The following is a 24,424-nucleotide window of genomic DNA, read 5'->3' as shown; positions in this document are numbered from 1 at the left end:
AGCCTCCCCAGCTTCTTCTTCACCCAATTCCAGATAGCAGATGTTCTGAAAGAGCTGCAAAACCTGGACCCGTACAAATCAGCTGGGCTAGACAATCTGGACCCTCTCTTTCTAAAATTATCTTCCGCCGTTGTTGCAACCCCTCTTCAAAGGGGGTGACACTCTAGACCCAAACTGTTACAGACCTATATCCATCCTGCCCTGCCTCTCTAAAGTCTTTGAAAGCCAAGTTAATAAAAATATCACTGACCATTTCGAATCCAACCGTACCTTCTCCGCTGTGCAATCCGGTTTCCGAGCTGGTCACGGGTGTACCTCAGCCACACTCAAGGTACTAAACGATATCATAACCGCCATCGGTAAAAGACAGTACTGTGCAGCCGTCTTCATCCACCTGGCCAAGGTTTTCAACTCTGTCAATCACCACATTCTTATCGGCAGACTCAACAGCCTTGGTTTCTCAAATGACTGCCTCGCCTGGTTCACCAACTACTTCTCTGATAGAGTTCAGTGTGTCAAATCGGACCTCTGGCAGTCTCTATGGGGGTGCCACAGGGTTCAATTCTCGGGCCGACTCTTTTCACTGTATATATCAATGATATCGCTCTTGCTGCGGGTGATTCCCTGATCCACCTCTATGCAGACAACACCATTCTGTATACATCTGGCCCTTCTTTGGACACTGTTAACAAACCTCCAGACGAGCTTCAATGCCATACAACACTCCTTCCATGGCCTCCAACTGATCTTAAATGCTAGTAAAACCAAATGCCTGCTTTTCAACGGATCGCTCCCTGCACCCGCCCGCCCGACTAGCATCACTACTCTGGATGGTTCTGACCTAAAATACGTAGACAACTACAAATACCTAGGTGTCTAGCTACTGTAAACTCTCCTTCCAGACTCATATCAAACATCTCCAATCCAAAATCAAATCTAGAATCGGCTTTCTATTTCGCAACAAAGCCTCCTTCACTCACGCCGCCAAACTTACCCTAGTAAAACTGACTATCCTACCGATCCTCGACTTCGGCGATGTCATCTACAAAATAGCTTCCAATATTCTACTCAGCAAATTGGATGTAGTCTATCACAGTGCCATCCGTTTTGTTACCAAAGCACCTTATACCACCCACCACTGCGACCTGTACGCTCTAGTCGGCTGGCCCTCGCTACATATTCGTCGCCAGACCCACTGGATCCAGGTCATCTATAAGTCTATGCTAGGTAAAGCTCCGCCTTATCTCAGCTCACTGGTCACCATAGCAACACCCACCTGTAGCACGCGCTCCAGCAGGTATATTTCACTGGTCATCCCCAAAGCCAACACCTCCTTCAGCTGCCTTTCTTTCCAGTTCTCTGCTGCCAGTGACTGGAACGAATTGCAAAAATCGCTGAAGCTGGAGACTTACATTTCCCTCACTAGCATTAAACATCAGCTACAGTGGGGCAAAAAAGTATTTAGTCAGCCACCAATTGTGCAAGTTCTCCCACTTAAAAAGATGAGAGAGGCCTGTAACTTTCATCATAGGTACACTTCAATTATGACAGACAAAATTAGAAGAAAAAAAATCCAGAAAATCACATTGTAGGATTTTTAATGAATTTATTTGCAAATTATGGTGGAAAATAAGTATTTGGTCAATAACAAAAGTTTATCTCAATACTTTGTTATATACCCTTTGTTGGCAATGACACATGTCAAATGTTTTCTGTAAGTCTTCACAAGGTTTTCACACACTGTTGCTGGTATTTTGGCCCATTCCTCCATGCAGATCTCCTCTAGAGCAGTGATGTTTTGGGGCTGTTGCTGGGCAACACGGACTTTCAACTCCCTCCAAAGATTTTCTATGGGGTTGAGATCTGGAGACTGGCTAGGCCACTCCAGGACCTTGAAATGCTTCTTACGAAGCCACTCCTTCGTTGCCCGGGCGGTGTGTTTGGGATCATTGTCATGCTGAAAGACCCAGCCACGTTTCATCTTCAATGCCCTTGCTGATGGAAGGAGGTTTTCACTCAAAATCTCACGATAAATGGCCCCATTCATTCTTTCCTTTACACGGATCAGTCGTCCTGGTCACTTTGCAGAAAAACAACCCCAAAGCATGATGTTTCCACCCCCATGCTTCACAGTAGGTATGGTGTTCTTTGGATGCAACTCAGCATTCTTTGTCCTCCAAACACGACGTGTTGAGTTTTTACCAAAAAGTTATATTTTGGTTTCATCTGACCAGATGACATTCTCCCAATCCTCTTCTGGATCATCCAAATGCTCTCTTGCAAACTTCAGACGGGCCTGGACATGTACTGGCTTAAGCAGGGGGACACATCTGGCACTGCAGGATTTGAGTCCCTGGCGGCGTAATGTGTTACTGATGGTAGGCTTTGTTACTTTGGTCCCAGCTCTCTGCAGGTCATTCACTAGGTCCCCCCGTGTGGTTCTGGGATTTTTGCTCACTGTTCTTGTGATCGTTTTGACCCCACGGGGTGAGATCTTGCGTGGAGCCCGAGATCGAGGGAGATTATCAGTGGTCTTGTATGTCTTCCATTTCCTAATAATTGCTCCCACAGTTGATTTCTTCAAACCAAGCTGCTTACCTATTGCAGATTCAGTCTTCCCAGCCTGGTGCAGGTCTACAATTTTGTTTCTGGTGTCCTTTGACAGCTCTTTGGTCTTGGCCATAGTGGAGTTTGGAGTGTGACTGTTTGAGGTTGTGGACAGGTGTCTTTTATACTGATAACAAGTTCAAACAGGTGCCATTAATACAGGTAACGAGTGGAGGACAGAGGAGCCTCTTAAAGAAATCTTGCTTGTTTGTAGGTGACCAAATACTTATTTTCCACCATAATTTGCAAATAATTTCATAAAAAATTCTACAATGTGATTTTCTGGATTTTTTTTCCTCATTTTGTCTGTCATAGTTGAAGTGTACATATGATGAAAATTACAGGCCTCTCTCATCTTTTTAAGTGGGAGAACTTGCACAATTGGTGGCTGACTAAATACTTTTTTGCCCCACTGTATCTGAGCATCTAACCGATCGCTGCAGCTGTACATAGTCCATCTGTAAATAGCCCACCCAATCTACATACCTCATCCCCATATTGTTTTTATTTACTTTGCTGCTCTTTTGCACACCAGTATCACTACTTACACACCATCATCTGCTCATCATCATCTGCTCATCTATCACTCCAGTGTTAATCTGCTAAACTGTAATTACTTTGCTACTATGGCCTATTTATTGCCTTACCTCCTCACGCCATTTGCACACACTGTATATAGACTTTCTTTTTTTTCTACTGTATTATTGACTATGTTTGTTTATTCCATGTGTAACTCTGTATTGTTGTTTGTGTCGCACTGCTTGGCCAGGTCACAGTTGTAAATGAGAACTTGTTCTCAACTAGCTTACCTGGTTAAATAAAGGCTAATAAAAATGTAAAATGTAAGAATGCTGTTCATTGACTACGGCTCAGCATTCAACACCATAGTACCCTCCAAACTCGTCATTAAGCTCGGGGTCCTGGGTCTGAACCCCGCCCTGTGCAACTGGGTCCTGGACTTCCTGACGGGCCGCCCCCCAGGTGGTGAAGGTAGGAAACAACACCTCCACTTCGCCGGTCCTGCGTGCTCAGCCCCCTCCTGTACTTCCTGTTCACCCATGACTGCGTGGCCACGCACGCCTCCAACTCAAACATCAAGTTTGCAGACGACACTACAGTGGTAGGCTTGATTACCAACAATGACGAGACAGCCTACAGAGAGGAGGTGAGGGCCCTCGGAGTCTGGTATCAGCAAAATAACCTCTCACTCAACATCAACAAAACAAAGGAGCTGATCGTGGACTTCAGGAAACAGCAGAGGGAGCACCCCCCCCATCCACATCCACAGGACAGCAGTGGAGAAGGTGAAAAGCTTCAAGTTCCTCTGTGTACACATCACTGACGATGTGACAAATAAAATGTGATTTGATCTAATATTTATATATTTACTTTTAGATGTGTGAATCATTTTTAGATAGCTACTACTGCACTGCTAGGAACACAAGCATTTCGCTACACCCATAATAACATCTGCTAAATATGTGTATGTGACCAAAACAATTAGATTTGACTACTGCACTATACTACTGCCCTACACTTCTTCTCTACTACACTATACTACTACTTCTCCACTACACTACTTCTCTACTACACTTCTCTACTACACTATACTACTTCTCTACTACACTATACTACTGCCCTACATTACTTCTCTACTACACTATACTACTTCTCTACTACACTATACTACTTCTCTACTGCCCTATACTACTTCTCTACTACTGCCCTACACTTCTGCCCTACAAGACTTGTCAGAGGCTTATCACATTCCCCAGTGGCTCATTTCACTCCTAATCGGTGTGTAAAACATCACTGGGGCCACTATGGACGACTGTAATGTTAAAGTCATACTTACTTTGTTCCACAGAGAGCGGGGCACTGCAGGGTTGATCCACAGAGAGCGGAGCACTGCAAGGGTTAGGATGGGGACTCATGTGGCCACTAGAAAAAAGATCCAACATGAGTCACCATTTCTAAAACAAAGTTAATCTCTTTGCAAACAGGGATTTCTGAGACCTTTGCTCTTGGCAATGCAGATCATATGCTTGCTGGCTTACCTTCGCATGTGGGCTGCACCTGGCAGGCTGTAGTTATCTGTGTGAGAGAGAGAGAGAGAGAGAGAGAGAGATAAAGGCACTGGTAACACCCATTTTTAAAATGGGGTGAAGTTGACCAGGCATGTAACTACAGGGCGATTAGCCTTTTCCCAGTTCTACCAAAAGTAGTGGGGACAGCTTTAACAGAGCAATTAATGGCCTACTTGTAGAATCAATTCCTGCATTCACAGCAAATCGGCTTTTTATTTGTTTTATTTAACCTCTCTGGGACATCTGGGACGCTAGCGTCCCACCCGCGGGACACACTATCAACAGCCAGTGAAATAGCAGGGCGTAAATTCAAAACAACAAAAATCTCATCATTCAAATTTCTCAAACATACAAGTATTATACACCATTTTAAAGATAAGATTCTTCTTAATCTAACCACAGTGTCCGATTTCAAAAAGGCTTTACGGTGAAAGCATAAAATTAGATTATGTTAGGACAGCGCCGAGACAAGAAAAACCACACAGCCATTTTCCAAGCAAGGAGAGGCGTCACAAAAACCAGAAATAGAGCTAAAATGAATCACTAAACTTGCCATCATTCACTTTGAACTGGACTGTGTGTTTACAGGCAGTAGGACCTGCCATCATTCACTATGAACTGGACTGTGTGTTTACAGGCAGTAGGACCTGTCATCATTCACTATGAACTGGACTGTGTGTTTACAGGCAGTAGGGCCTGTCATCATTCACTATGAACTGGACTGTGTGCTTACAGGCAGTAGGGCCTGTCATCATTCACTATGAATGAATGCTTTAGCACACTCTGCCAACCCGGATGTCCTAGCTGTGTCTGAATCTTGGCTTAGGAAGTCCACCAAAAACTCTGAAATCTTCATCCCTAACTACAACGTTTTCAGACAAGATAGAACGACCAAAGGGGGCGGTGTTGCAATCTACTGCAGAGATAGCCTGCAGAGTTCTGTCCTGCTATCCAGGTCTGTACCCAAACAATTTGAACTTCTACTTTTAAAAATCCACCTCTCCAAAAACAAGTCTCTCACCGTTGCCGCCTGCTATAGACCCCCCTCGACCCCTAGTTGTGCTCTGGACACCATATGTGAACTGATTGCCCTCCATCTATCTTCAGAGCTCGTGCTACTAGGTGACCTAAACTGGGACATGCTTAACACCCCAGCCATCCTACAATCCAAGCTTGATGCCCTCAATCTCACACAAATTATTAATGAACCCACCAGGTACAACCCCAAAGCCGCAAACACTGGCACCCTCATAGATATCATCCTAACCAACGTGCCCTCTAAATACACCTCTGCTGTTTTCAACCAAGATCTCAGCGATCACTGCCTCATTGCCTGCACCCGTAATGGGTCAGCGGTCAAACGACCTCCACTCATCACTGTCAAACGCTCCCTGAAACATTTCAACGAGCAAGCCTTTCTAATCGACCTGGCCCTGGTATCCTGGAAGGATATTGACCTCATCCCGTCAGTAGAGGATGCCTGGTTATTTTTTAAAATGCCTTCCTCTCCATCTTAAATAAGCATGCCCCTTTCAAGAAATTTAGAACCAGGAACAGATATAGCCCTTGGTTCTCCCCAGACCTGACTGCCCTTAACCAACACAAAAATATCCTGTGGCGTTCTGCATTAGCATCGAACTGCCCCCGCGATATGCAACTTTTTAGGGAAGTTAGAAACCAATACACACAGGCAGTTAGAAACGGCAAGGCTAGCTTTTTCAAACAGAAATTCGCTTCGTGCAACTCCAACTCTAAAAAGTTCTGGGACATTGTAAAGTCCATGGAGAATAAGAACACCTCCTCCCAACTGCCCACTGCACTGAGGATAGGAAACTCTGTCACCACCGATAAGCCCACTATAATTGAGAATTTCAACAAGCATTTTTCTACGGCTGGCCATGCTTTCCACCTAACTACCCCTACTGCATTCAACAGCACTGCACCCCCACAGCTACTCGCCCAAGCCTCCCCCATTTCTCCTTCTCCCAAATCCATTCAGCTGATGTTCTGAAAGAGCTGCAAAATCTGGACCCCTACAAATCAGCTGGGCTTGACAATCTGGACCCTTTCTTTCTAAAATTATCTGCCGAAATTATTGCAACCCCTATTACTAGCCTGTTCAACCTCTCTTTCGTGTCGTCTGAGATTCCCATAGATTGGAAAGCAGCTGCTGTCATCCCCCTCTTCAAAGGAGGTGACACTCTTGACCCAAATTGCTACAGACCTATATCCATCCTACCCTGCCTTTCTAAGGTCTTCGAAAGCCAAGTTAACAAACAGATTACCGCCCATTTCGAATCCCACCGCACCCTCTCCGCTATGCAATCTGGTTTCAGAGCTGGTCATGGGTGCACCTCAGCCACGCTCAAGGTCCTAAACGACATCGTAACCGCCATCGATAAGAAACAATACTGTGCTGCCGTATTCATTGACCTGGCCAAAGCTTTTGACTCTGTTAATCACCACATCCTCATCGGCAGACTCAGTAGCCTTGGTTTCTCAAACGATTGCGTCGCCTGGTTCACCAACTACTTCTCTGACAGAGTTCAGTGTGTCAAATCGGAGGGCCTACTGTCTGGACCTCTGGCAGTCTCTATGGGGGTACCACAGGGTTCAATTCTTGGGCCAACTCTTTTCTCTGTATACATAAATGATGTCGCTCTTGCTGCTGGTGAATCTCTGATCCACCTCTACGCAGACGACACCATTCTGTACACTTCTGGCCCTTCTTTGGACACTGTGTTAACAACCCTCCAGACGAGCTTCAATGCCATTCAACTCTCCTTCCGTGGTCTCCAACTGCTCCTAAATACAAGTAAAACTAAATGCATGCTCTTCAACCGATCGCTGCCTGCACCTGCCCGCCTGTCCAGCATCACTTCTCTGGACGGTTCTAACTTAGAATTTGTGGACAACTACAAATACCTAGGTGTCTGGTTAGACTGTAAACTCTCCTTCCAGACTCACATCAATCATCTCCAATCCAAAGTGAAATCTCGAATCGGCTTTCCTATTTCGCAACAAAGCATCCTTCACTCATGCTGCCAAACATACCCTTGTAAAACTGACCATCCTACCAATCCTCGACTTCGGCGATGTCATTTACAAAATAGCTTCCAATACCCTACTCAACAAGCTGGATGCAGTCTATCACAGTGCCATCCGTTTTGTCACCAAAGCCCCATATACTACCCACCACTGCGACCTGTACGCTCTCGTTGGCTGGCCTTCGCTTCATAATCGTCGCCAAACACATTGGCTCCAGGTCATCTACTAGACCCTGCTAGGTAAAGTCCCCCCTTATCTCCGCTCACTGGTCACCATAGCAGCACCCACCTGTAGCACGCGCTCCAGCAGGTATATCTCTCTGGTCACCCCTAAAGCCAACTCCTCCTTTGGTCGTCTCTCCTTCCAGTTCTCTGCTGCCAATGACTGGAACGAACTACAAAAATCTCTGAAACTGGAAACACTTATCTCCCTCACTAGCTTTAAGCACCAGCTGTCAGAGCAGCTCACAGATCACTGCATCTGTACATAGCCCATCTATAATTTAGCCCAAACTACTACCTCTTCCCCTACTGTATTTATTTATTTTATTTATTTTGCTCCTTTGCACCATATTATTTATATTTTATCTCTGAACTTTCTTCAAACTACAAATCTACCATTCCAGTGTTTTTCTTGCTATACTTTATTTACTTTGCCACCATGGCATTTTTTTGCCTTTACCTCCCTTATCTCACATCATTTGCTCACATTGTACATAATCTTCTTTTTTTTTCCTTTTTTCTACTGCATCATTGATTGTATGTTGTTTTACTCCATGTGTAACTCTGTTTTTGTATGTTGTCGAACTGCTTTGGTTTATCTTGGCCAGGTCGCAATTGTAAATGAGAACTTGTTCTCAACTTGCCTACCTGGTTAAATAAAGGTGAAATAAATAAAAATAAATGAACTGGACTGTGTGTTTACAGGAAGTAGGACCTGTCATCATTCACTATGAACTGGACTGTGTGTTAACAGGAAGTAGGACCTGTCATCATTCACTTTGAACTGGACTGTGTGTTTACAGGCAGTAGGACCTGTCATCATTCACTATGAACTGGACTGTGTGTTTACAGGCAGTAGGACCTGTCATCATTCACTATGAACTGGACTGTGTGTTTACAGGCAGTAGGACCTGTCATCATTCACTATGAACTGGACTGTGTTTACAGGCAGTAGGACCTGTCATCATTCACTATGAACTGGACTGTGTGTTAACAGGCAGTAGGACCTGTCATCATTCACTATGAACTGGACTGTGTGTTTACAGGCAGTAGGGCCTGTCATCATTCACTTTGAACTGGACTGTGTGTTTACAGGCAGTAGGACCTGTCATCATTCACTATGAACTGGACTGTGTTTACAGGCAGTAGGGCCTGCCATCATTCACTATGAACTGGACTGTGTGTTTACAGGCAGTAGGACCTGCCATCATTCACTATGAACTGGACTGTGTTTACAGGCAGTAGGACCTGTCATCATTCACTATGAACTGGACTGTGTGTTTACAGGCAGTAGGACCTGTCATCATTCACTATGAACTGGACTGTGTGTTTACAGGCAGTAGGGCCTGTCATCATTCACTATGAACTGGACTGTGTGTTTACAGGAAGTAGCAACAGCGCGACTTTAGATCATTAGAACACATTCGCTAAAAGACACAAATCCACCTGAATGGATTTCTGCTAATATGTAAATACCACGGGAGTCCTCTTCCATCTGGGAACTTTACAGTCCTATTGATCAAACAACCATTAAAAGGTAGGCTCTCTCCCTCCCTCAGTTATGCACATCAACAAGATCAACAACTGACGCTAGCCAGAGCAAGATGAGCTCAAATCTAACAAAGGAACATTAGATAAACCCTATCAAACTTTTTCAGCTAGTTGGCCGTCAAAATTGCACTGATAAACGATGGGGAATTGTAAGAATCTCTGGATTCTGAATACCAAGGTGGCGTACCGAACACACTGGTGCAAATCGCCTCAAGATAAATACGTAAAATTCAATATCAGTAAGTTGGACTAAATATTAGTACTTCATATACTCGTGGGTAATAACATCCAATCTGGATATTAACACAAAACAAGTCATAAGGATAGAGAAATGTATCGACAAATATTATGAAAACAAGCAACAGTCAAACATGACGGAGAGTAAACGTGGAGAATCAATCTCCAAAAAAACACCAACTCCTCGATTTAGGCTTTTCACCACTTGGACTGGTAAGTGTGGAAAGCGATCTGTTAAAGTCGACAAATGACAAACTGGGCATACTTGAATTAGTCAGTAAAGATATAAAAGGAGTTGAAGGCGAGCCTTGAAATGAGAGACGAAAGAACTGCGATAATGGAGACATGAATAAACAAGCTTAAGGACAGTCAATAAAATAGAAACGGATGTTAATGAACTTAAAAAGGAGAACATGTTTTTGAGAGAAGCCTTACTAGACATACCGACTAGATCTATAAGAGAAAATCTAGTACTTACGGGTATCCAAGAAAGAGAAGGAGAAGTTCCCGAAAAAGTAGTGAAGGAATTCTTTCTTACAACGCTTCAAATCCCACTCGATGCTGTCAATAAGATCCAACTCGAACGTGTAAACCGTTTCGGACAGAGATATGAGCGTCCAATCGTTGCCAAATTTGCTTTCTTTAAGGATAAAGTAATGGTTAAAACTAATGGTTAAAAGACTCGCTGGTCCGGCCTCCCAAGTGGCGCAATGGTCTAAGCCACTGCCTCGCAGTGCTAGCTGTGCCACTAGAGATCCTGGGTTCGAGTCCAGGCTCTGTCTCAGTGGTCTAAGCCACTGCCTCGCAGTGCTAGCTGTGCCACTAGAGATCCTGGGTTTGAGTCCAGGCTCTGTCTCAGTGGTCTAAGCCACTGCCTCGCAGTGCTAGCTGCGCCACTAGAGATCCTGGTTCGAGTCCAGGCTAATACTACTTTTTTTTAAAGAATCGCTGGCATGAAAATAGGCATGAATGATCAGTTCCCGAGGGAGATTACAGAACGGCGCAAAGTCCTGTATCCAGTCTTCAAGGAGAATAGATTAAAAGGGAAGCGTGTGTCCCTCGTATCGATATTGCCAACCAAATGTTCTAAATATTAGAAAGTTTCCCTAGAGGAGTCGAATAATGAAACACCCAATACTAGCCATGGTAGGGTTTGTAATAATATACTGCTCAAAAAAATAAAGGGAACACTTAAACAACACATCCTAGATCTGAATGAAAGAAATAATCTTATTCAAGAATTTTTTCTTTACATAGTTGAATGTGCTGACAACAAAATCACACAAAAATAATCAATGGAAATCCAATTTATCAACCCATGGAGGTCTGGATTTGGAGTCACACTCAAAATTAAAGTGGAAAACCACACTACAGGCTGATCCAACTTTGATGTAATGTCCTTAAAACAAGTAAAAATGAGGCTCAGTAGTGTGTGTGGCCTCCACGTGCCTGTATGACCTCCCTACAATGCCTGGGCATGCTCCTGATGAGGTGGCGGATGGTCTCCTGAGGGATCTCCTCCCAGACCTGGACTAAAGCATCCGCCAACTCCTGGACAGTCTGTGGTGCAACGTGACGTTGGTGGATGGAGCGAGACATGATGTCCCAGATGTGCTCAATTGGATTCAGGTCTGGGGAACGGGCGGGCCAGTCCATAGCATCAATGCCTTCCTCTTGCAGGAACTGCTGACACACTCCAGCCACATGAGGTCTAGCATTGTCTTGCATTAGGAGGAACCCAGGTCCAACCGCACCAGCATATGGTCTCACAAGGGGTCTGAGGATCTCATCTCGGTACCTAATGGCAGTCAGGCTACCTCTGGCGAGCACATGGAGGGCTGTGCGGCCCCCCAAAGAAATGCCACCCCACACCATGACTGACCCACCGCCAAACCGGTCATGCTGGAGGATGTTGCAGGCAGCAGAACGTTCTCCACGGCGTCTCCAGACTCTGTCATGTCTGTCACATGTGCTCAGTGTGAACCTGCTTTCATCTGTGAAGAGCACAGGGCGCCAGTGGCGAATTTGCCAATCTTGGTGTTCTCTGGCAAATGCCAAACGTCCTGCACGGTGTTGGGCTGTAAGCACAACCCCCACCTGTGGACGTCGGGCCCTCATACCACCCTCATGGAGTCTGTTTCTGACCATTTGAGCAGACACATGCACATTTGTGGCCTGCTGGAGGTCATTTTGCAGGACTCTGGCAGTGCTTCTCCTGCTCCTCCTTGCACAAAGGCGGAGGTAGCGGTCCTGCTGCTGGGTTGTTGCCCTCCTACGGCCTCCTCCACGTCTCCTGATGTACTGGCCTGTCTCCTGGTTGCGCCTCCATGCTCTGGACACTACGCTGACAGACACAGCAAACCTTCTTGCCACAGCTCGCATTGATGTGCCATCCTGGATGAGCTGCACTACCTGAGCCATTTGTGTGGGTTGTAGACTCCGTCTCATGCTACCACTTGAGTGAAAGCACCGCCAGCATTCAAAAGTGACCAAAACATCAGCCAGGAAGCATAGGAACTGAGAAGTGGTCTGTGGTCCCCACCTGCAGAACCACTCCTTTATTGGGGGTGTCTTGCTAATTGCCTATAATTTCCACCTGGTGTCTATTCCATTTGCACAACAGCATGTGAAATTTATTGTCAATCAGTGTTGCTTCCTAAGTGGACAGTTTGATTTCACAGAAGTGTGATTGACTTGGAGTTACATTGTGTTGTTTAAGTGTTCCCTTTATTTTTTTTGAGCAGTGTACAAAAAAAAAATAATTGTTAAATGAAATACAACTACACCATCCCTTTCAAGATAGGGAACGTTGTAAAAAATAATTTGTATTCCATTTTCCATTTATAGTATTTTATAAATTGATAAGACAATATTAGATGAATGGATAACTAGCAAAATAACACATCTTCAAATATAATTAATTGGAACACAAAAGTACTCAACCAACATGGTGGAGATAAAAAACACAGCAAACAGAAGACATAGAAGGCACAGTATGGGGGTATGTGAGGGTGTATACAGTATGGGGGTATGTGTGGGTGTATACAGTATGGGGGTATGTGTGGGTGTAGACAGTATGTAGGTATGTGTGGGTGTATACAGTATGTGGGTATGTGAGGGTGTATACAGTATGTGGGTATGTGTGGGTGTATACAGTATGGGGGTATGTGAGGGTGTATGTGAGGGTGTATACAGTATGTGGGTATGTGTGGGTGTATACAGTATGTGGGTATGTGAGGGTGTATACAGTATGTGGGTATGTGTGGGTGTATACAGTATGGGGGTATGTGAGGGTGTATGTGAGGGTGTATACAGTATGTGGGTATGTGAGGGTGTATACAGTATGTGGATATGTGAGGGTGTATACAGTATGGGGGTATGTGAAGGTGTATACAGTATGTGGGTATGTGAGGGTGTATACAGTATGTGGGTATGTGAGGGTGTATACAGTATGTGGGTATGTGAGGGTGTATACAGTATGTGGGTATGTGAGGGTGTATACAGTATGGGGGTATGTGTGGGTGTAGACAGTATGTGGGTATGTGTGGGTGTATACAGTATGTGGGTATGTGAGGGTGTATACAGTATGTGGGTATGTGAGGGTGTATACAGTATGTGGGGATGTGAGGTGTATACAGTATGTGGGTATGTGAGGGTGTATACAGTATGTGGGTATGTGAGGGTGTACACAGTATGGGGGTATGTGGGGTGTATACAGTATGGGGGTATGTGAGGGTGTATACAGTATGTGGGGATGTGTGGGTGTATACAGTATGTGGGTATGTGAGGGTGTATACAGTATGTGGGGATGTGTGGGTGTAGACAGTATGTGGGTATGTGTGGATGCATTGTGATGGAAGGTGTGGTATGTGTTTATGGTGATGGAAGGTGCGGTGTGTGTTTATTGTGATGGAAGGTGTGGTGTGTGTTTATTGTGATGGAAGGTGTGGTGTGTGTTTATTGTGATGGAAGGTGTGGTGTGTGTTTATTGTGATGGAAGGTGTGGTATGTGTTTATTGTGATGGAAGGTGTGGAGTGTGTTTTTTGGTGTTTGGTAAAGTGTGGCGTTAAGTGAGTGAGAAAGGAAATGGTTGCTGTGAGCAGGGGTTGTGAGAGAGAGCTTTCAATTTTGTGCAAATGAGGGATATACATTTTAAAATAAATTATACATGTAATTTATTTATTTATTTATTTATTGTCCTATCATGATGGAACGGTCCCCAACCCTATACCCCCACCTGAACGACCCATACACTAAAGAGAAGTCCCCATCTGTTTTATGGGCCAGCTGTAAGCTGCCTAAGATGCAGCCAAAACAGACAGATAAATGTGGTCAGAGACCTACTAGAGCAGCACTGCCCCCTCTAGATTCTGAGCCTGCTTGGCAGGGTTGGTCCTGCAGTGGTTCTGAGCCTGCTTGGCAGGGTTGGTCCTGCAGTGGTTCTGAGCCTGCCTGGCAGGGTTGGTCCTACTGTGGTTCTGAGCCTGCTTGGCAGGGTTGGTCCTGCAGTGGTTCTGAGCCTGATTGACAGGGTTGGTCCTGCAGTGGTTCCGAGCCTGCTTGGCAGGGTTGGTCCTGCGGTGGTTCTGAGCCTGCTTGGCAGGGTTGGTCCTGCAGTGGTTCTGAGCCTGCCTGGCAGGGTTGGTCCTGCAGTGGTTCTGAGCCTGCCTGGCAGGGTTGGTCCTGCAGTGGTTCTGAACCTGATTGGCAGGGTTGGTCCTGCGGTGGTTCTGAGCCTGCTTGGCAGGGTTGGTCCTGCGGTGGTTCTGAGCCTGCCTGGCAGGGTTGGTCCTGCAGTGATTCTGAGCCTGCTTGGCAGGGTTGGTCCTGCAAAGCCCCCTGATGGGAGAGGATAATATAAGGACATTCTCCAAGCTGCTAATGAGAACCTTGATGACCTGGTACCTAGCCGGTGGGGATTCCGGTGGGGTGCTCCCACCCAGGTAGTGGCAGTGCTGGCAACACTGGCTGCAGTAACCCATGGGGAGGGTCACCTCGTTTCGATTCCTGGTCGCAAGTCCTTAGGAAACTATGCAGTATTTCTTTTTATGTATTATTTCTTAAATTGTTACCCCAGGATATAAGAGCTACGTCAATTTACCAACATTACGACCAGGAATATGACTTTCCCGAAGCGGATCCTCTGTTTGGACCACCATCCAGGACAACGGATCTAATCCCAGAAGCCGACCCAAAACAACGGCGCCGTAGAAGGGGCAGAGGGAGCGGCCTCCTGGTCAGGCTCCGCAGACGTGCACATCGCCCACCGCTCCCAAGTATACTACTCGCCAATGTCCAGTCTCTTGGCAACAAGGTAGACGAAATTCGAACAAGGGTTGCCTTCCAGAGAGACATCAGGGATTGTAACATTCTCCGTTTCACAGAAACATGGAACTCTCGGGATATGCGGTCGGAATCGGTTCAGCCCCCGGGCTTATCCATGCATCGCACCGACTGAGATAAACACCTCCCTGGGAAGAGGAAGGGCGGGGTTGTATGCTTCATGATTAACGACTCATGGTGTAATCATAACAACATACAGGAACTCAAGTCCTTCTGCTCACCCGACCTACAATTCCTTACAATCAAATGCCGGCCATATTACCTCCAAAGAGAATTCTTGTCAGTTATCGTTACAGCTGTTGTTTGAATGTTAAATGACGAGACAGAGGCATTGATGCGAGTAACCAGTCTTCTTCAGTATATTGCAATACATCTGGGTATTTCAAGCACACCGGTAAAAACACTGGAGTTGCAGTAATTAACATTTACCAACAGATGGCATCACTGTGCCATCTTACACCCATAACATCTTTCCTTTTATAAAATAGGACAGGAGCTGTCAATTCACTAACAAAACAAACCTAGTAATAATTTCCAACATGAACAGTTTCTTTTTTTTTTTTCTTTTTCAGGTAACAACTTAACACATTTTGATACTCTCTTCACTTTTATCTCTGTCTGTCAACAATCCCTAATGGGAAACCTACAGATTAAGTCTTTTTGGTGGCTGGGACAGACGCCCATAGCGTGAAAAAACAGGGGGCTTGTCTGCGAGGACTGCGGGTTCCCGCACAGGCGTGTCACCTGACTGTCTAAGGGGAGTATTGATGGGCGAGGGAGCGGCCGACCTGTGATCCCCTGGCTCTTCGCCCAGTGCCTCAGGCCCCATGTGACTTGCTGGGGTTCTGTCTTTTGTCATGCGACCCCTTTGACCATCAGGGTTCTGAGTAGGTGCTGGCTCAGCAATCCGAAGGTCAACCCTGTTACGACGGTAGAGTGATCCATTCACCTCGACCAAGTAGGAGCGTGGTGGCACTTTCTGTACACAGGATCCGAGTCTCCAGAGGCCAGTCCGGTCCCCTGGTAGTGGCTTCATCCGCACCGTTTCACCCACCCTGAGCTCAGGTAAGTCTTTTGCTGATTTGTCATAGATGAACTTGGAGACCTGTCTTCTGTGACGTAGCTTCACCAACACGTCTGTCACCACACATGGCTCCAGGAGAGTGCTGGCTACTGGCAGAGCTGCTTTTAAGCGCCGTGCCATGAGGCACTGGGCCGGGCTGCTATCCATGCCTTCTGTCGGGGTATTGCGCCACTGCAGGATTGCTTTCCAGGCATCATTGCCCTCTCGCAGAGCTTTTTTGCAGAGGTTCTTTGCGATTTTGACTGCGGACTCCGCCTTCCCATTAGCTTTTGGGTGTCGTGGTGATGAAGTGACGTGCTCGAATTCCCAATCTGTAGCAAATTTTCGGAACTCAACTCCGGAGAATTGGGGTCCATTGTCTGAAATTACCCTATCTGGCTGGCCATAGCGGGCAAACTGAGCCTTGCAGCGTTTGATTGTTGTCTCTGCTGAGAGGTCGGGGAGGAGGTCAATCTCCCAGAAGTCTGAGTAATGATCGACTACCAGCAGAAAGTCTTTGCCACTGTGCTGGAAGAGATCTAGACTTACTATCTGCCAGGGGCGCATCGGTAGCTCGTGGGACATCATCATCTCTCTCTGTTGCTCAATGGCATATTCATTGCAGATTGTGCATTTACTGACATAGTCTTTGATTTCACTCTGCATTCCTGGCCAATACAGTGTGTCACGTGCTTGTCTGTAACAGGCCTCACCTCCTATGTGGCTTGAGTGCACGCGCGCCAACATCTCAGGGCGCAGAGACCGGGGAATAACAACTCTCTGACCCTTGAATATTACTCCGTTTTGAACACTGAGCTCCTCTTTGACTGGCCAATAATCTCTGACGGCTAAAGCAGTTTCTTCCTTGCAGTCGGGCCAGCCCATCAGAATCACAGACCTCAATGCCTGGAGTTGCTCGTCCCTGTCTGTGTGCTGTCTGATTTGTAAAAGGCGCTGGTCCGTGACATTGAGGTAGTCAGCCTGGTTGATGTGTTCAACATCCACTTGCTCTGTTTGTAAGCTGCACACTGTGTGTCGTTCATGCATGGAGCGTGTGTGAGTGCCTGATGCAGTAGCCCTGCTGAGCGTGTCACTCACATACATCTCTGGCCCTGGCTTGTACACCACCTTGAGGTTGTAGTTTTGTAGGGCCAGTAGCATGCTCTGCAGTCGTTTCGGGGCATTCAGGAGAGGCTTGCTGAATATAGCAATAAGGGGCTTGTGATCTGTCTCTGCGGTAATATTGTCGCGCCCGTACAGGTAGTGGTGGAAGCGTTGGCATGCAAACACAATGCTGAGGCACTCCTTCTCTATCTGGGCATAGTTCTGCTCTGTTGGGGTGAGTGCCCTAGAGGCGAATGCCACAGGCTGGCCCTCCTGCATGAGGCAACAGCCAAGTCCATACTGGCTTGAGTCACTCTGAATCGTGACAGGTTTTGACACATCGTAGTATCGCAGTACAGGTGTCTGGGTGACCAGTTGTTTTATTTCCCTCACCGCTGCGTCATGTTTTGGGAGCCAATGCCAGATGGTGTCCTTGTCCATGAGCCTCCTTAGTGGCTCACACACTTCAGAGAGCCGCGGTAGGAACTTGGCCAGGTAGGTGATGAATCCGACGAAGCGCTGCACTGCCTTCACGTCAGATGGGTGGGGCATTTCCAAGACAGCCTTCACTTTTTCAGGATCCGCCTTCAATCCAGTGGAGGACAAGATGTGCCCATGAAAGCGGACCTCTGGCACTTTAAACTGAAGCTTTTTTATGCTTAGCCTTAGCTTGACCTGTCTGCATCTGACCATCAGGGCCAGCAGCTTGGCGTCATGGTCAAATTCTGCCTCCTCATCACTGTCCCCACAGCCCACTACGAGGATGTCATCTGCTATGGGTTCCACGCCACTGAGTCCCATCAACAGCTCATGCTGTTTCCGCTGATACACCTCTGGAGCCACGGAGACACCAAACGGGAGCTTCAACCACCTCTTCCTGCCCCAGGGTGTCCAAAAGGTGGTCATGTAGCTGCTGGGCTCGTCGAGCTTGCACTGCAGGAAGGCATCTCTGGCGTCCACGAGCGTGAAGACTCTGGCCTTTGGGAGCTTGTAAAGAACATCCTCCAACGTGGGCATAATGTAATGTGAATGTCGCAGAGCCCGGTTGAGGTGTTTAGGATCAATGCATATCCGTAGCTTGTCTGGTTTCTTGACGATGACCATATTACTTATCCAGTCTGTAGGCTCGGTGACGGATATGATGTGGCCATCTGCTTCGTATTTGTCAAGCTGAGCCTTTGTAGCTGCTTTCATGGCCACTGGTACATTGCGGGGTGCACACTGGACAGGCTGGATTGCTGCGTCCAACTCAAAGTGGACTTCGCCGGGAACTGACTCGACCGGTGCGTTGAAGACATCATGGTACTTGCTTAGGAGTGTCTCCTTGCTCAGGGGCCCAGCCTGGACTTTGTCTATAATGTTAAGATCAGCTGGGATGGTGAAGTTAATAGTCCAAGGCGCTCGCATGTAGAACCTGACAGTAATGGCTGTTGACTAGCCTCAACTATTTCAAACTCAACGGTGTGTTTCTGGCCATGTAAAACACACTCTGTCACAAACAGGCCTAAAGAGGTCATGAACTGTCCTGAATACAGTTTCAGCTTGGTGCTACTCTGTGTGAGTTTGTCTCTGGTCGCAAGCCTCCTTTTATCTTTAAGGCTCATAACGTTACATGTGGCCCCTGAATCTAGCTGGCATTGCTGTGGTTTATTATTAAGTAACAGAGTGACAAACCACTTTTGTCCTTTTGCACTCACTGCCCCTATGCACTCGCTAGCATATACATCCTCTGTGCTGTTGTTCCCTTCATCTGTGTTTGTTTCAATGGAGTGCACTTTACCCTCCTTTGTCTTGCTTTTCATGCAGACCCTTGCGAAGTGATTAGCTGTACCACAGGATTTGCATATTTTTCCATAGGCTGGGCAGTATTCTTTTCCTCGTCCATGAGAAATGCCACAATATCGGCACGTATTGGGGTTGTCTGCTGCAGAGTTGGCTGTAGTATTAGCATTAGCTGTGGCAAAGGGGAATTTCTTTACTGGCTGCCTGAATGTAGCATTGACATTGTCCATATGTTGTCTTTCTAGTTCCATGGACCTTATCCGTATATCAGTAAGCTCTGCTGCACGGCATGTCTCCACTGCCAAGACCAGCATCAGGTCACGTTCTCTCAGCAAACGTCTGCGGGTGCCCTCATCAGTTATGCCAAGCACTATCTTATCTCTGATCAGTTCATCTCTTAAAGCACCATAGTCACATGTAGCTGCCTTTTCCCTTAGCCTAGTGACAAAGCTGTCAATGGACTCCCCGTCCTCCTGTTTGCAACAACCAAAAACATAACGCTCGTAGATAACGTTCTTTGCTGGCTTAAAGTAATGTTCGAGAGCATCTAGAATAGCTGTAGCGTTACCTTGCTGAGCTGCTGTTAGGTTCAGGTTGTGTTTGTATATGTGTCGGCATTCTGTTCCCATTATAGTCCTCAAAGTGGCAGCCACTACCTCATCGTCCTTTTCCTGAAGTCCCGTTGCTAGTACATAGTCCTCCCATTCACCTCTAAATGTATCCCAGTTTGTGCTCCAGTCTCCGCTAAGCTTCATAACGGCGGGAGGGGGAATGTTCGCTGCCATGTCTAACCGGTGCTAACAACACTGAAGCTAACTAGCAAACTCACTCTAGCTAAGGACAATTCCAGCGTCCGGCGAAGTTTTACTCAAATAAGCATTTTTAGGGGGTAAACCAGAACAGGTGACAACTAATAAGCGTGGTTAGTTATCCGACTCTGACACCATGTTTGAATGTTAAATGACGAGACAGAGGCATTGATGCGAGTAACCAGTCTTCTTCAGTATATTGCAATACATCCGGGTATTTCAAGCACACCGGTAAAAACACTGGAGTTGCAGTAATTAACATTTACCAACAGATGGCATCACTGTGCCATCTTGCACCCATAACAGCTGTGTACATTCCCCCTCAAGCAGACACCAAGACGGCCCTCAAGGAACTTTACTGTACTTTATGTAAATTGGAAACCATATATCCTGAGGCTGCATTTATTGTAACAAAGCAAAGTCGAGAACAAGGCTACCTAAATTCTATCAGCATATTGTTTGCACTACGCGCGGGGGTAATACACTCGACCACTACTACTCTGCTACTCTAAGCGCTCTCCCGCCTTCCCTTCAGCAAATCCGACCACGACGCCATCTTGCCACTACCGTCTTATAGGCAGAAACTCAAACAGGATGTACCCTTGACTAGCACCAATCAACGCTGGTCTGACCAATCGGAAACCACGCTTCAAGATTGTTTTGATCACGACAGCCTCAGAGAACAACATCGATCTATACGCTGACTCAGTGAGTGGGTTTATAAAGAAGTGCATTGGAGATGTTGTTCCCACTGTGATTATTAAAACCTACCCTAACCAGAAATCGTGGATGGATGGCGGCATTTGCGCAAAACTGAATGTGCGAACCACCGCATTCAACCATGGAAAGAGGTCTGGGAAAATGTCTGAATATAAACTGTGTAGTTATTCCCTCCGCAAGGCAATCAAAAAAGCGAAACGTCGGTTCAGGGACAAAGTGAGTCGCAATTCAACGGCTCGGATACGAGACATATGTGGCAGGGTCTACAGGAAATCACGGACTTAAAAAAAAAAAAAAACAGACACGTTACGGACACCGAAGTCACGCTTCCAGACAAACTAAACACCTTTGCCCACTTTGAGTATAATACAGTGCTACCGTCGTGGCAGCTAACAAGGACTGCGCCCCCCCTTTTCTTCTCCATGGCTGACATAAGTAAAACATTTAAACGTGTTAACCCTCGCAAGGCTGCTGGTCCAGACGGCATCCCTAGCCGCATCATCAGAGCATCCCAGTCTGCTGTCCCCACATGCTTTAAGATGGCCACCATTGTTCCTGTACCCAAGAAGACAAAGATAACTGAACTAAATGACTACTGCTCCGTCATCATGAAGTGCTTTGAGAGAATAGTCAAGGATCATATCACCTCCACCTGACCGGCCACCCTAGACCCACTTCAGTTTGCATACCGCCCCAACAGGTCCACAGACGATGCAATCGCCATCACACTGCACACTGCCCTATCCCATCTGGACAAGAGGAATACCTATGTAAGAATGCTGTTCATCGACTACAGCTCAGCATTCAACACCATAGTACCCTTCATGCTCATCATCAAGCTGAAGGCCCTGGTTCTCAACCCCACTCTGTGCAATTGGGTCCTGGACTTCCTGACGGGCCGCCCCCAGGTGGTGAAGGTAGGAAACAGCATCTCCAATTCGCTGACCCTCAACTCTGGGGCCCCACAAGGGTGCGTGCTCAGCCCCCTCCTGTACTCCCTGTTCACCCATGACTGCGTGGTCATGCACACCTCCAACTCAATCATCATTTTGCAGACAACACAACAGTAGTGGGCTTGACTACCAACAACAACGAGACAGCCTACAGGGAGGAGGTGAGGGCACTCGGAGTGTGGTGTCACGAAAACAACCTCCAACTCAAAGTCAACAAAACAAATGAGATGATCGTGGACTTCAGGAAACAGCAGAGGGGGCACCCTCCTATCCACATCAAAGGGACAGCAGTGGAGAAGGTGGAAAGTTTTAAGTTCCTCAGCGTACATATCACAGACAAACTGAAATCGTCCACCCACACAAAGTGTGGTGAAGGCGCAACAGCGCCTCTTCAACCTCAGGAGGCTAAAGAAATTCGGCTTGTCACCCAAAACCCTGACAAACTTTTACAGATGCACAATCGAGAGCATCCTATCAGGCTGTATCACAGTCTGGCACGGCAACTGCACCGCCCTCAACCGCAAGGCTCTCCAGAGGGTGGTGCAGTCTGCACAACGCATCACCGGGGGCAAACTACCTGCCCTCCAGGACACCTGCAGCACCCGATGTCACAGGAAGGCCAAAAAGATCATCAAGGACCACCCGAGCCACTGCCTGTTCACCCCACTACAATCCAGAAGGCGAAGTCAGTACAGGTGCATCAAAGCTGGGACCGAGAGACTGAAAAACAGCTTCTATCTCAAGGCCGTCAGACTGTTAAACAGCCATCACTAACACAGAGAGGCTGCTGCCTACATTGAGACCCAATCACTGCCCACTTTAACAAAAGGATCACTAGTCACTTTAAACAATGCCACTTTAAATAATGCCACTTTAATAATGTTTACATATCTTACATTACTCATATCATATATACAGTTGAAGTCGGAAGTTTACATACACTTAGGTTGGAGTCATTAAAACTCGTTTTTCAACCACTCCACAAATTTCTTGTTGAAAAAAAAAATGGTTTTGGCAAGTCGGTTTGGACATCTACTTTGTGCATGACACAAGTAATTTTTCCAACAATTGTTTACAGACAGATGATTTCACTTATAATTCACTGTAGACCTCCACAACTCTGGTTCATCCTTGGGCTCAATTTCCAAACGCCTGAAGGTACCACGTTCATCTGTACAAAGAATAGTACGCAAGTATAAACACCATGGGACCATGCAGCCGTCATACCGCTCAGGAAGAAGATGTATTCTGTCTCCTAGAGATGACTGTACTTTGGTGCGAAAAGTGCAAATCAATCCCAGAACAGCAACATCTTGTGATGATGCTGGAGGAAGCAGGTACAAAAGTATCTATATCCATAGTAAAAATGAGTCCTATATCGACATAACCTGAATTGTTATTAGCATGTTTTAACCGCTCCTATATAAATGGTAGATTATCAGACAGGCTACAAGAAGGTCTGATATCATTATTACTGAAACAGGATACAAGTGGGAAATATAAAAATCAAGTCCATTTAAAGAAATGGAGGCCCCTTTGACTTCAGTGTTGTGATGCAAAAATCCAATCAAAATGCATAGAGCATAGAATTAAAAAAGTATTGTTGGATATTATTCATCCTAATCAGACAGGTTTTTTTACCTGGACGATACATTGGAGATAATATAAGACAAGTACTGGAAACAATAGAACACTATGAAATATCGGGGACACCAGGCCTGGTTTTCATAGCTGATTTTGAAAAGGCTTTTGATAAAGTACGACTGGAGTTTATATATAAATACCTGGAACATTTCAATTTTGTAGAATCTCTTATAAAATGGGTTAAAGTTATGTATAGTAACCATAGGTGTAAAATAGTAAATAATGGCTACTTCTCAGAAAGTTTTAAACAGTCAAGAGGAGTAAAACAAGGCTGTTCACTATCGACATATCTATTTAATATGGCCATCGAAATGTGGATCTAGATCATTTCTCTAACCTCTCTGGATTACAACAAATGATATTACGTATTGGATCACAAAAAAATGCAACTTTTACATTACCGTGTAGTTTACCAATAAAATGGTCTGGTGGTGATGTGGATATACTTGGTATACATATCCCGAAAGAAAGAAAATTATACACGTGCAAAGCTGTCATCAAAACAAAGGGTGAATACTTTGAAGAATATAAAATATATTTTGATTGGTTAAACAATTTCATTGTTCATTCATGAACAATTGTAATTTTATTTCATGATGTAGAAAATAGTGCAAATAAAGAAAAACCCTTGAATAAGTAGGTGTGTCCAAACTTTTGACTGGTACTGTATGTATGTATGTATGTATGTATGTATGTATGTATGTATGTATGTATGTATGTATGTATGTATGTATGTATGTATGTATGTATATGTCGTGTCTTTGGGGTACCATTAAACTGAAGACATGTTTATCAATTAACTCCCTGTAATTATTATCACGCGATCAAACTGATTCATCGTTTAATTGTAATTAACTAGGAGATCGGGGCACCAAGGAAAATATTCAGATTACAAAGTTATAATTTTCCTAATATAACTTTCCTATATTATAACATTATATATTATATTCTATTATAGTATAGGCCGATTATCTTCTGGTTTAAATGGTGTATTTTACCTCGCGTCCAGTCTCATTCCAAACGTCGTAAATTGTTGTATCTGCACGAACCCAGCCTTTACTAAGAGTCATCCATACATCAATTGTCTTAAAATCATTTATTTACTAAACTAAGTAATTGACATAAAGTATACAAACAGTAATTATCATCACAAAGAATTGGTAGAGTAATGTGCCCTAGTGGTCTAAACAGGCGTGGCTGGTGTCTTGTAGAACAATGGGTCATAAAATGTTCAGCTGAGGAGGTACACAGAGT

General features: G+C 45.6%; 1 protein-coding gene across 3 annotated transcripts in view; it reads right to left on the bottom strand.

Moving 5' to 3' along the window:
• Nucleotides 1-24,424, bottom strand: part of traf3ip2l (TRAF3 interacting protein 2-like) — a 191,284-nt gene that overhangs the window by 42,912 nt on the left and 123,948 nt on the right. For all 3 annotated transcript variants that reach the window (XM_045687235.1, XM_045687234.1, XM_045687236.1), the window contains 2 exons: nucleotides 4,665-4,701; nucleotides 4,463-4,548 (listed from right to left, as the gene is read on the bottom strand). In XM_045687235.1, coding sequence (XP_045543191.1) covers nucleotides 4,463-4,548; nucleotides 4,665-4,701 — 123 coding nt within the window. The remainder of the gene's footprint in view (nucleotides 1-4,462; nucleotides 4,549-4,664; nucleotides 4,702-24,424) is intronic.

This window comes from Salmo salar, chromosome ssa10 (assembly GCF_905237065.1).
Source record: "Salmo salar chromosome ssa10, Ssal_v3.1, whole genome shotgun sequence".
In the NCBI taxonomy this organism is placed as follows: Eukaryota; Metazoa; Chordata; class Actinopteri; order Salmoniformes; family Salmonidae; genus Salmo; species Salmo salar.
This window is presented reverse-complemented; position numbering and strand designations above follow the sequence as displayed.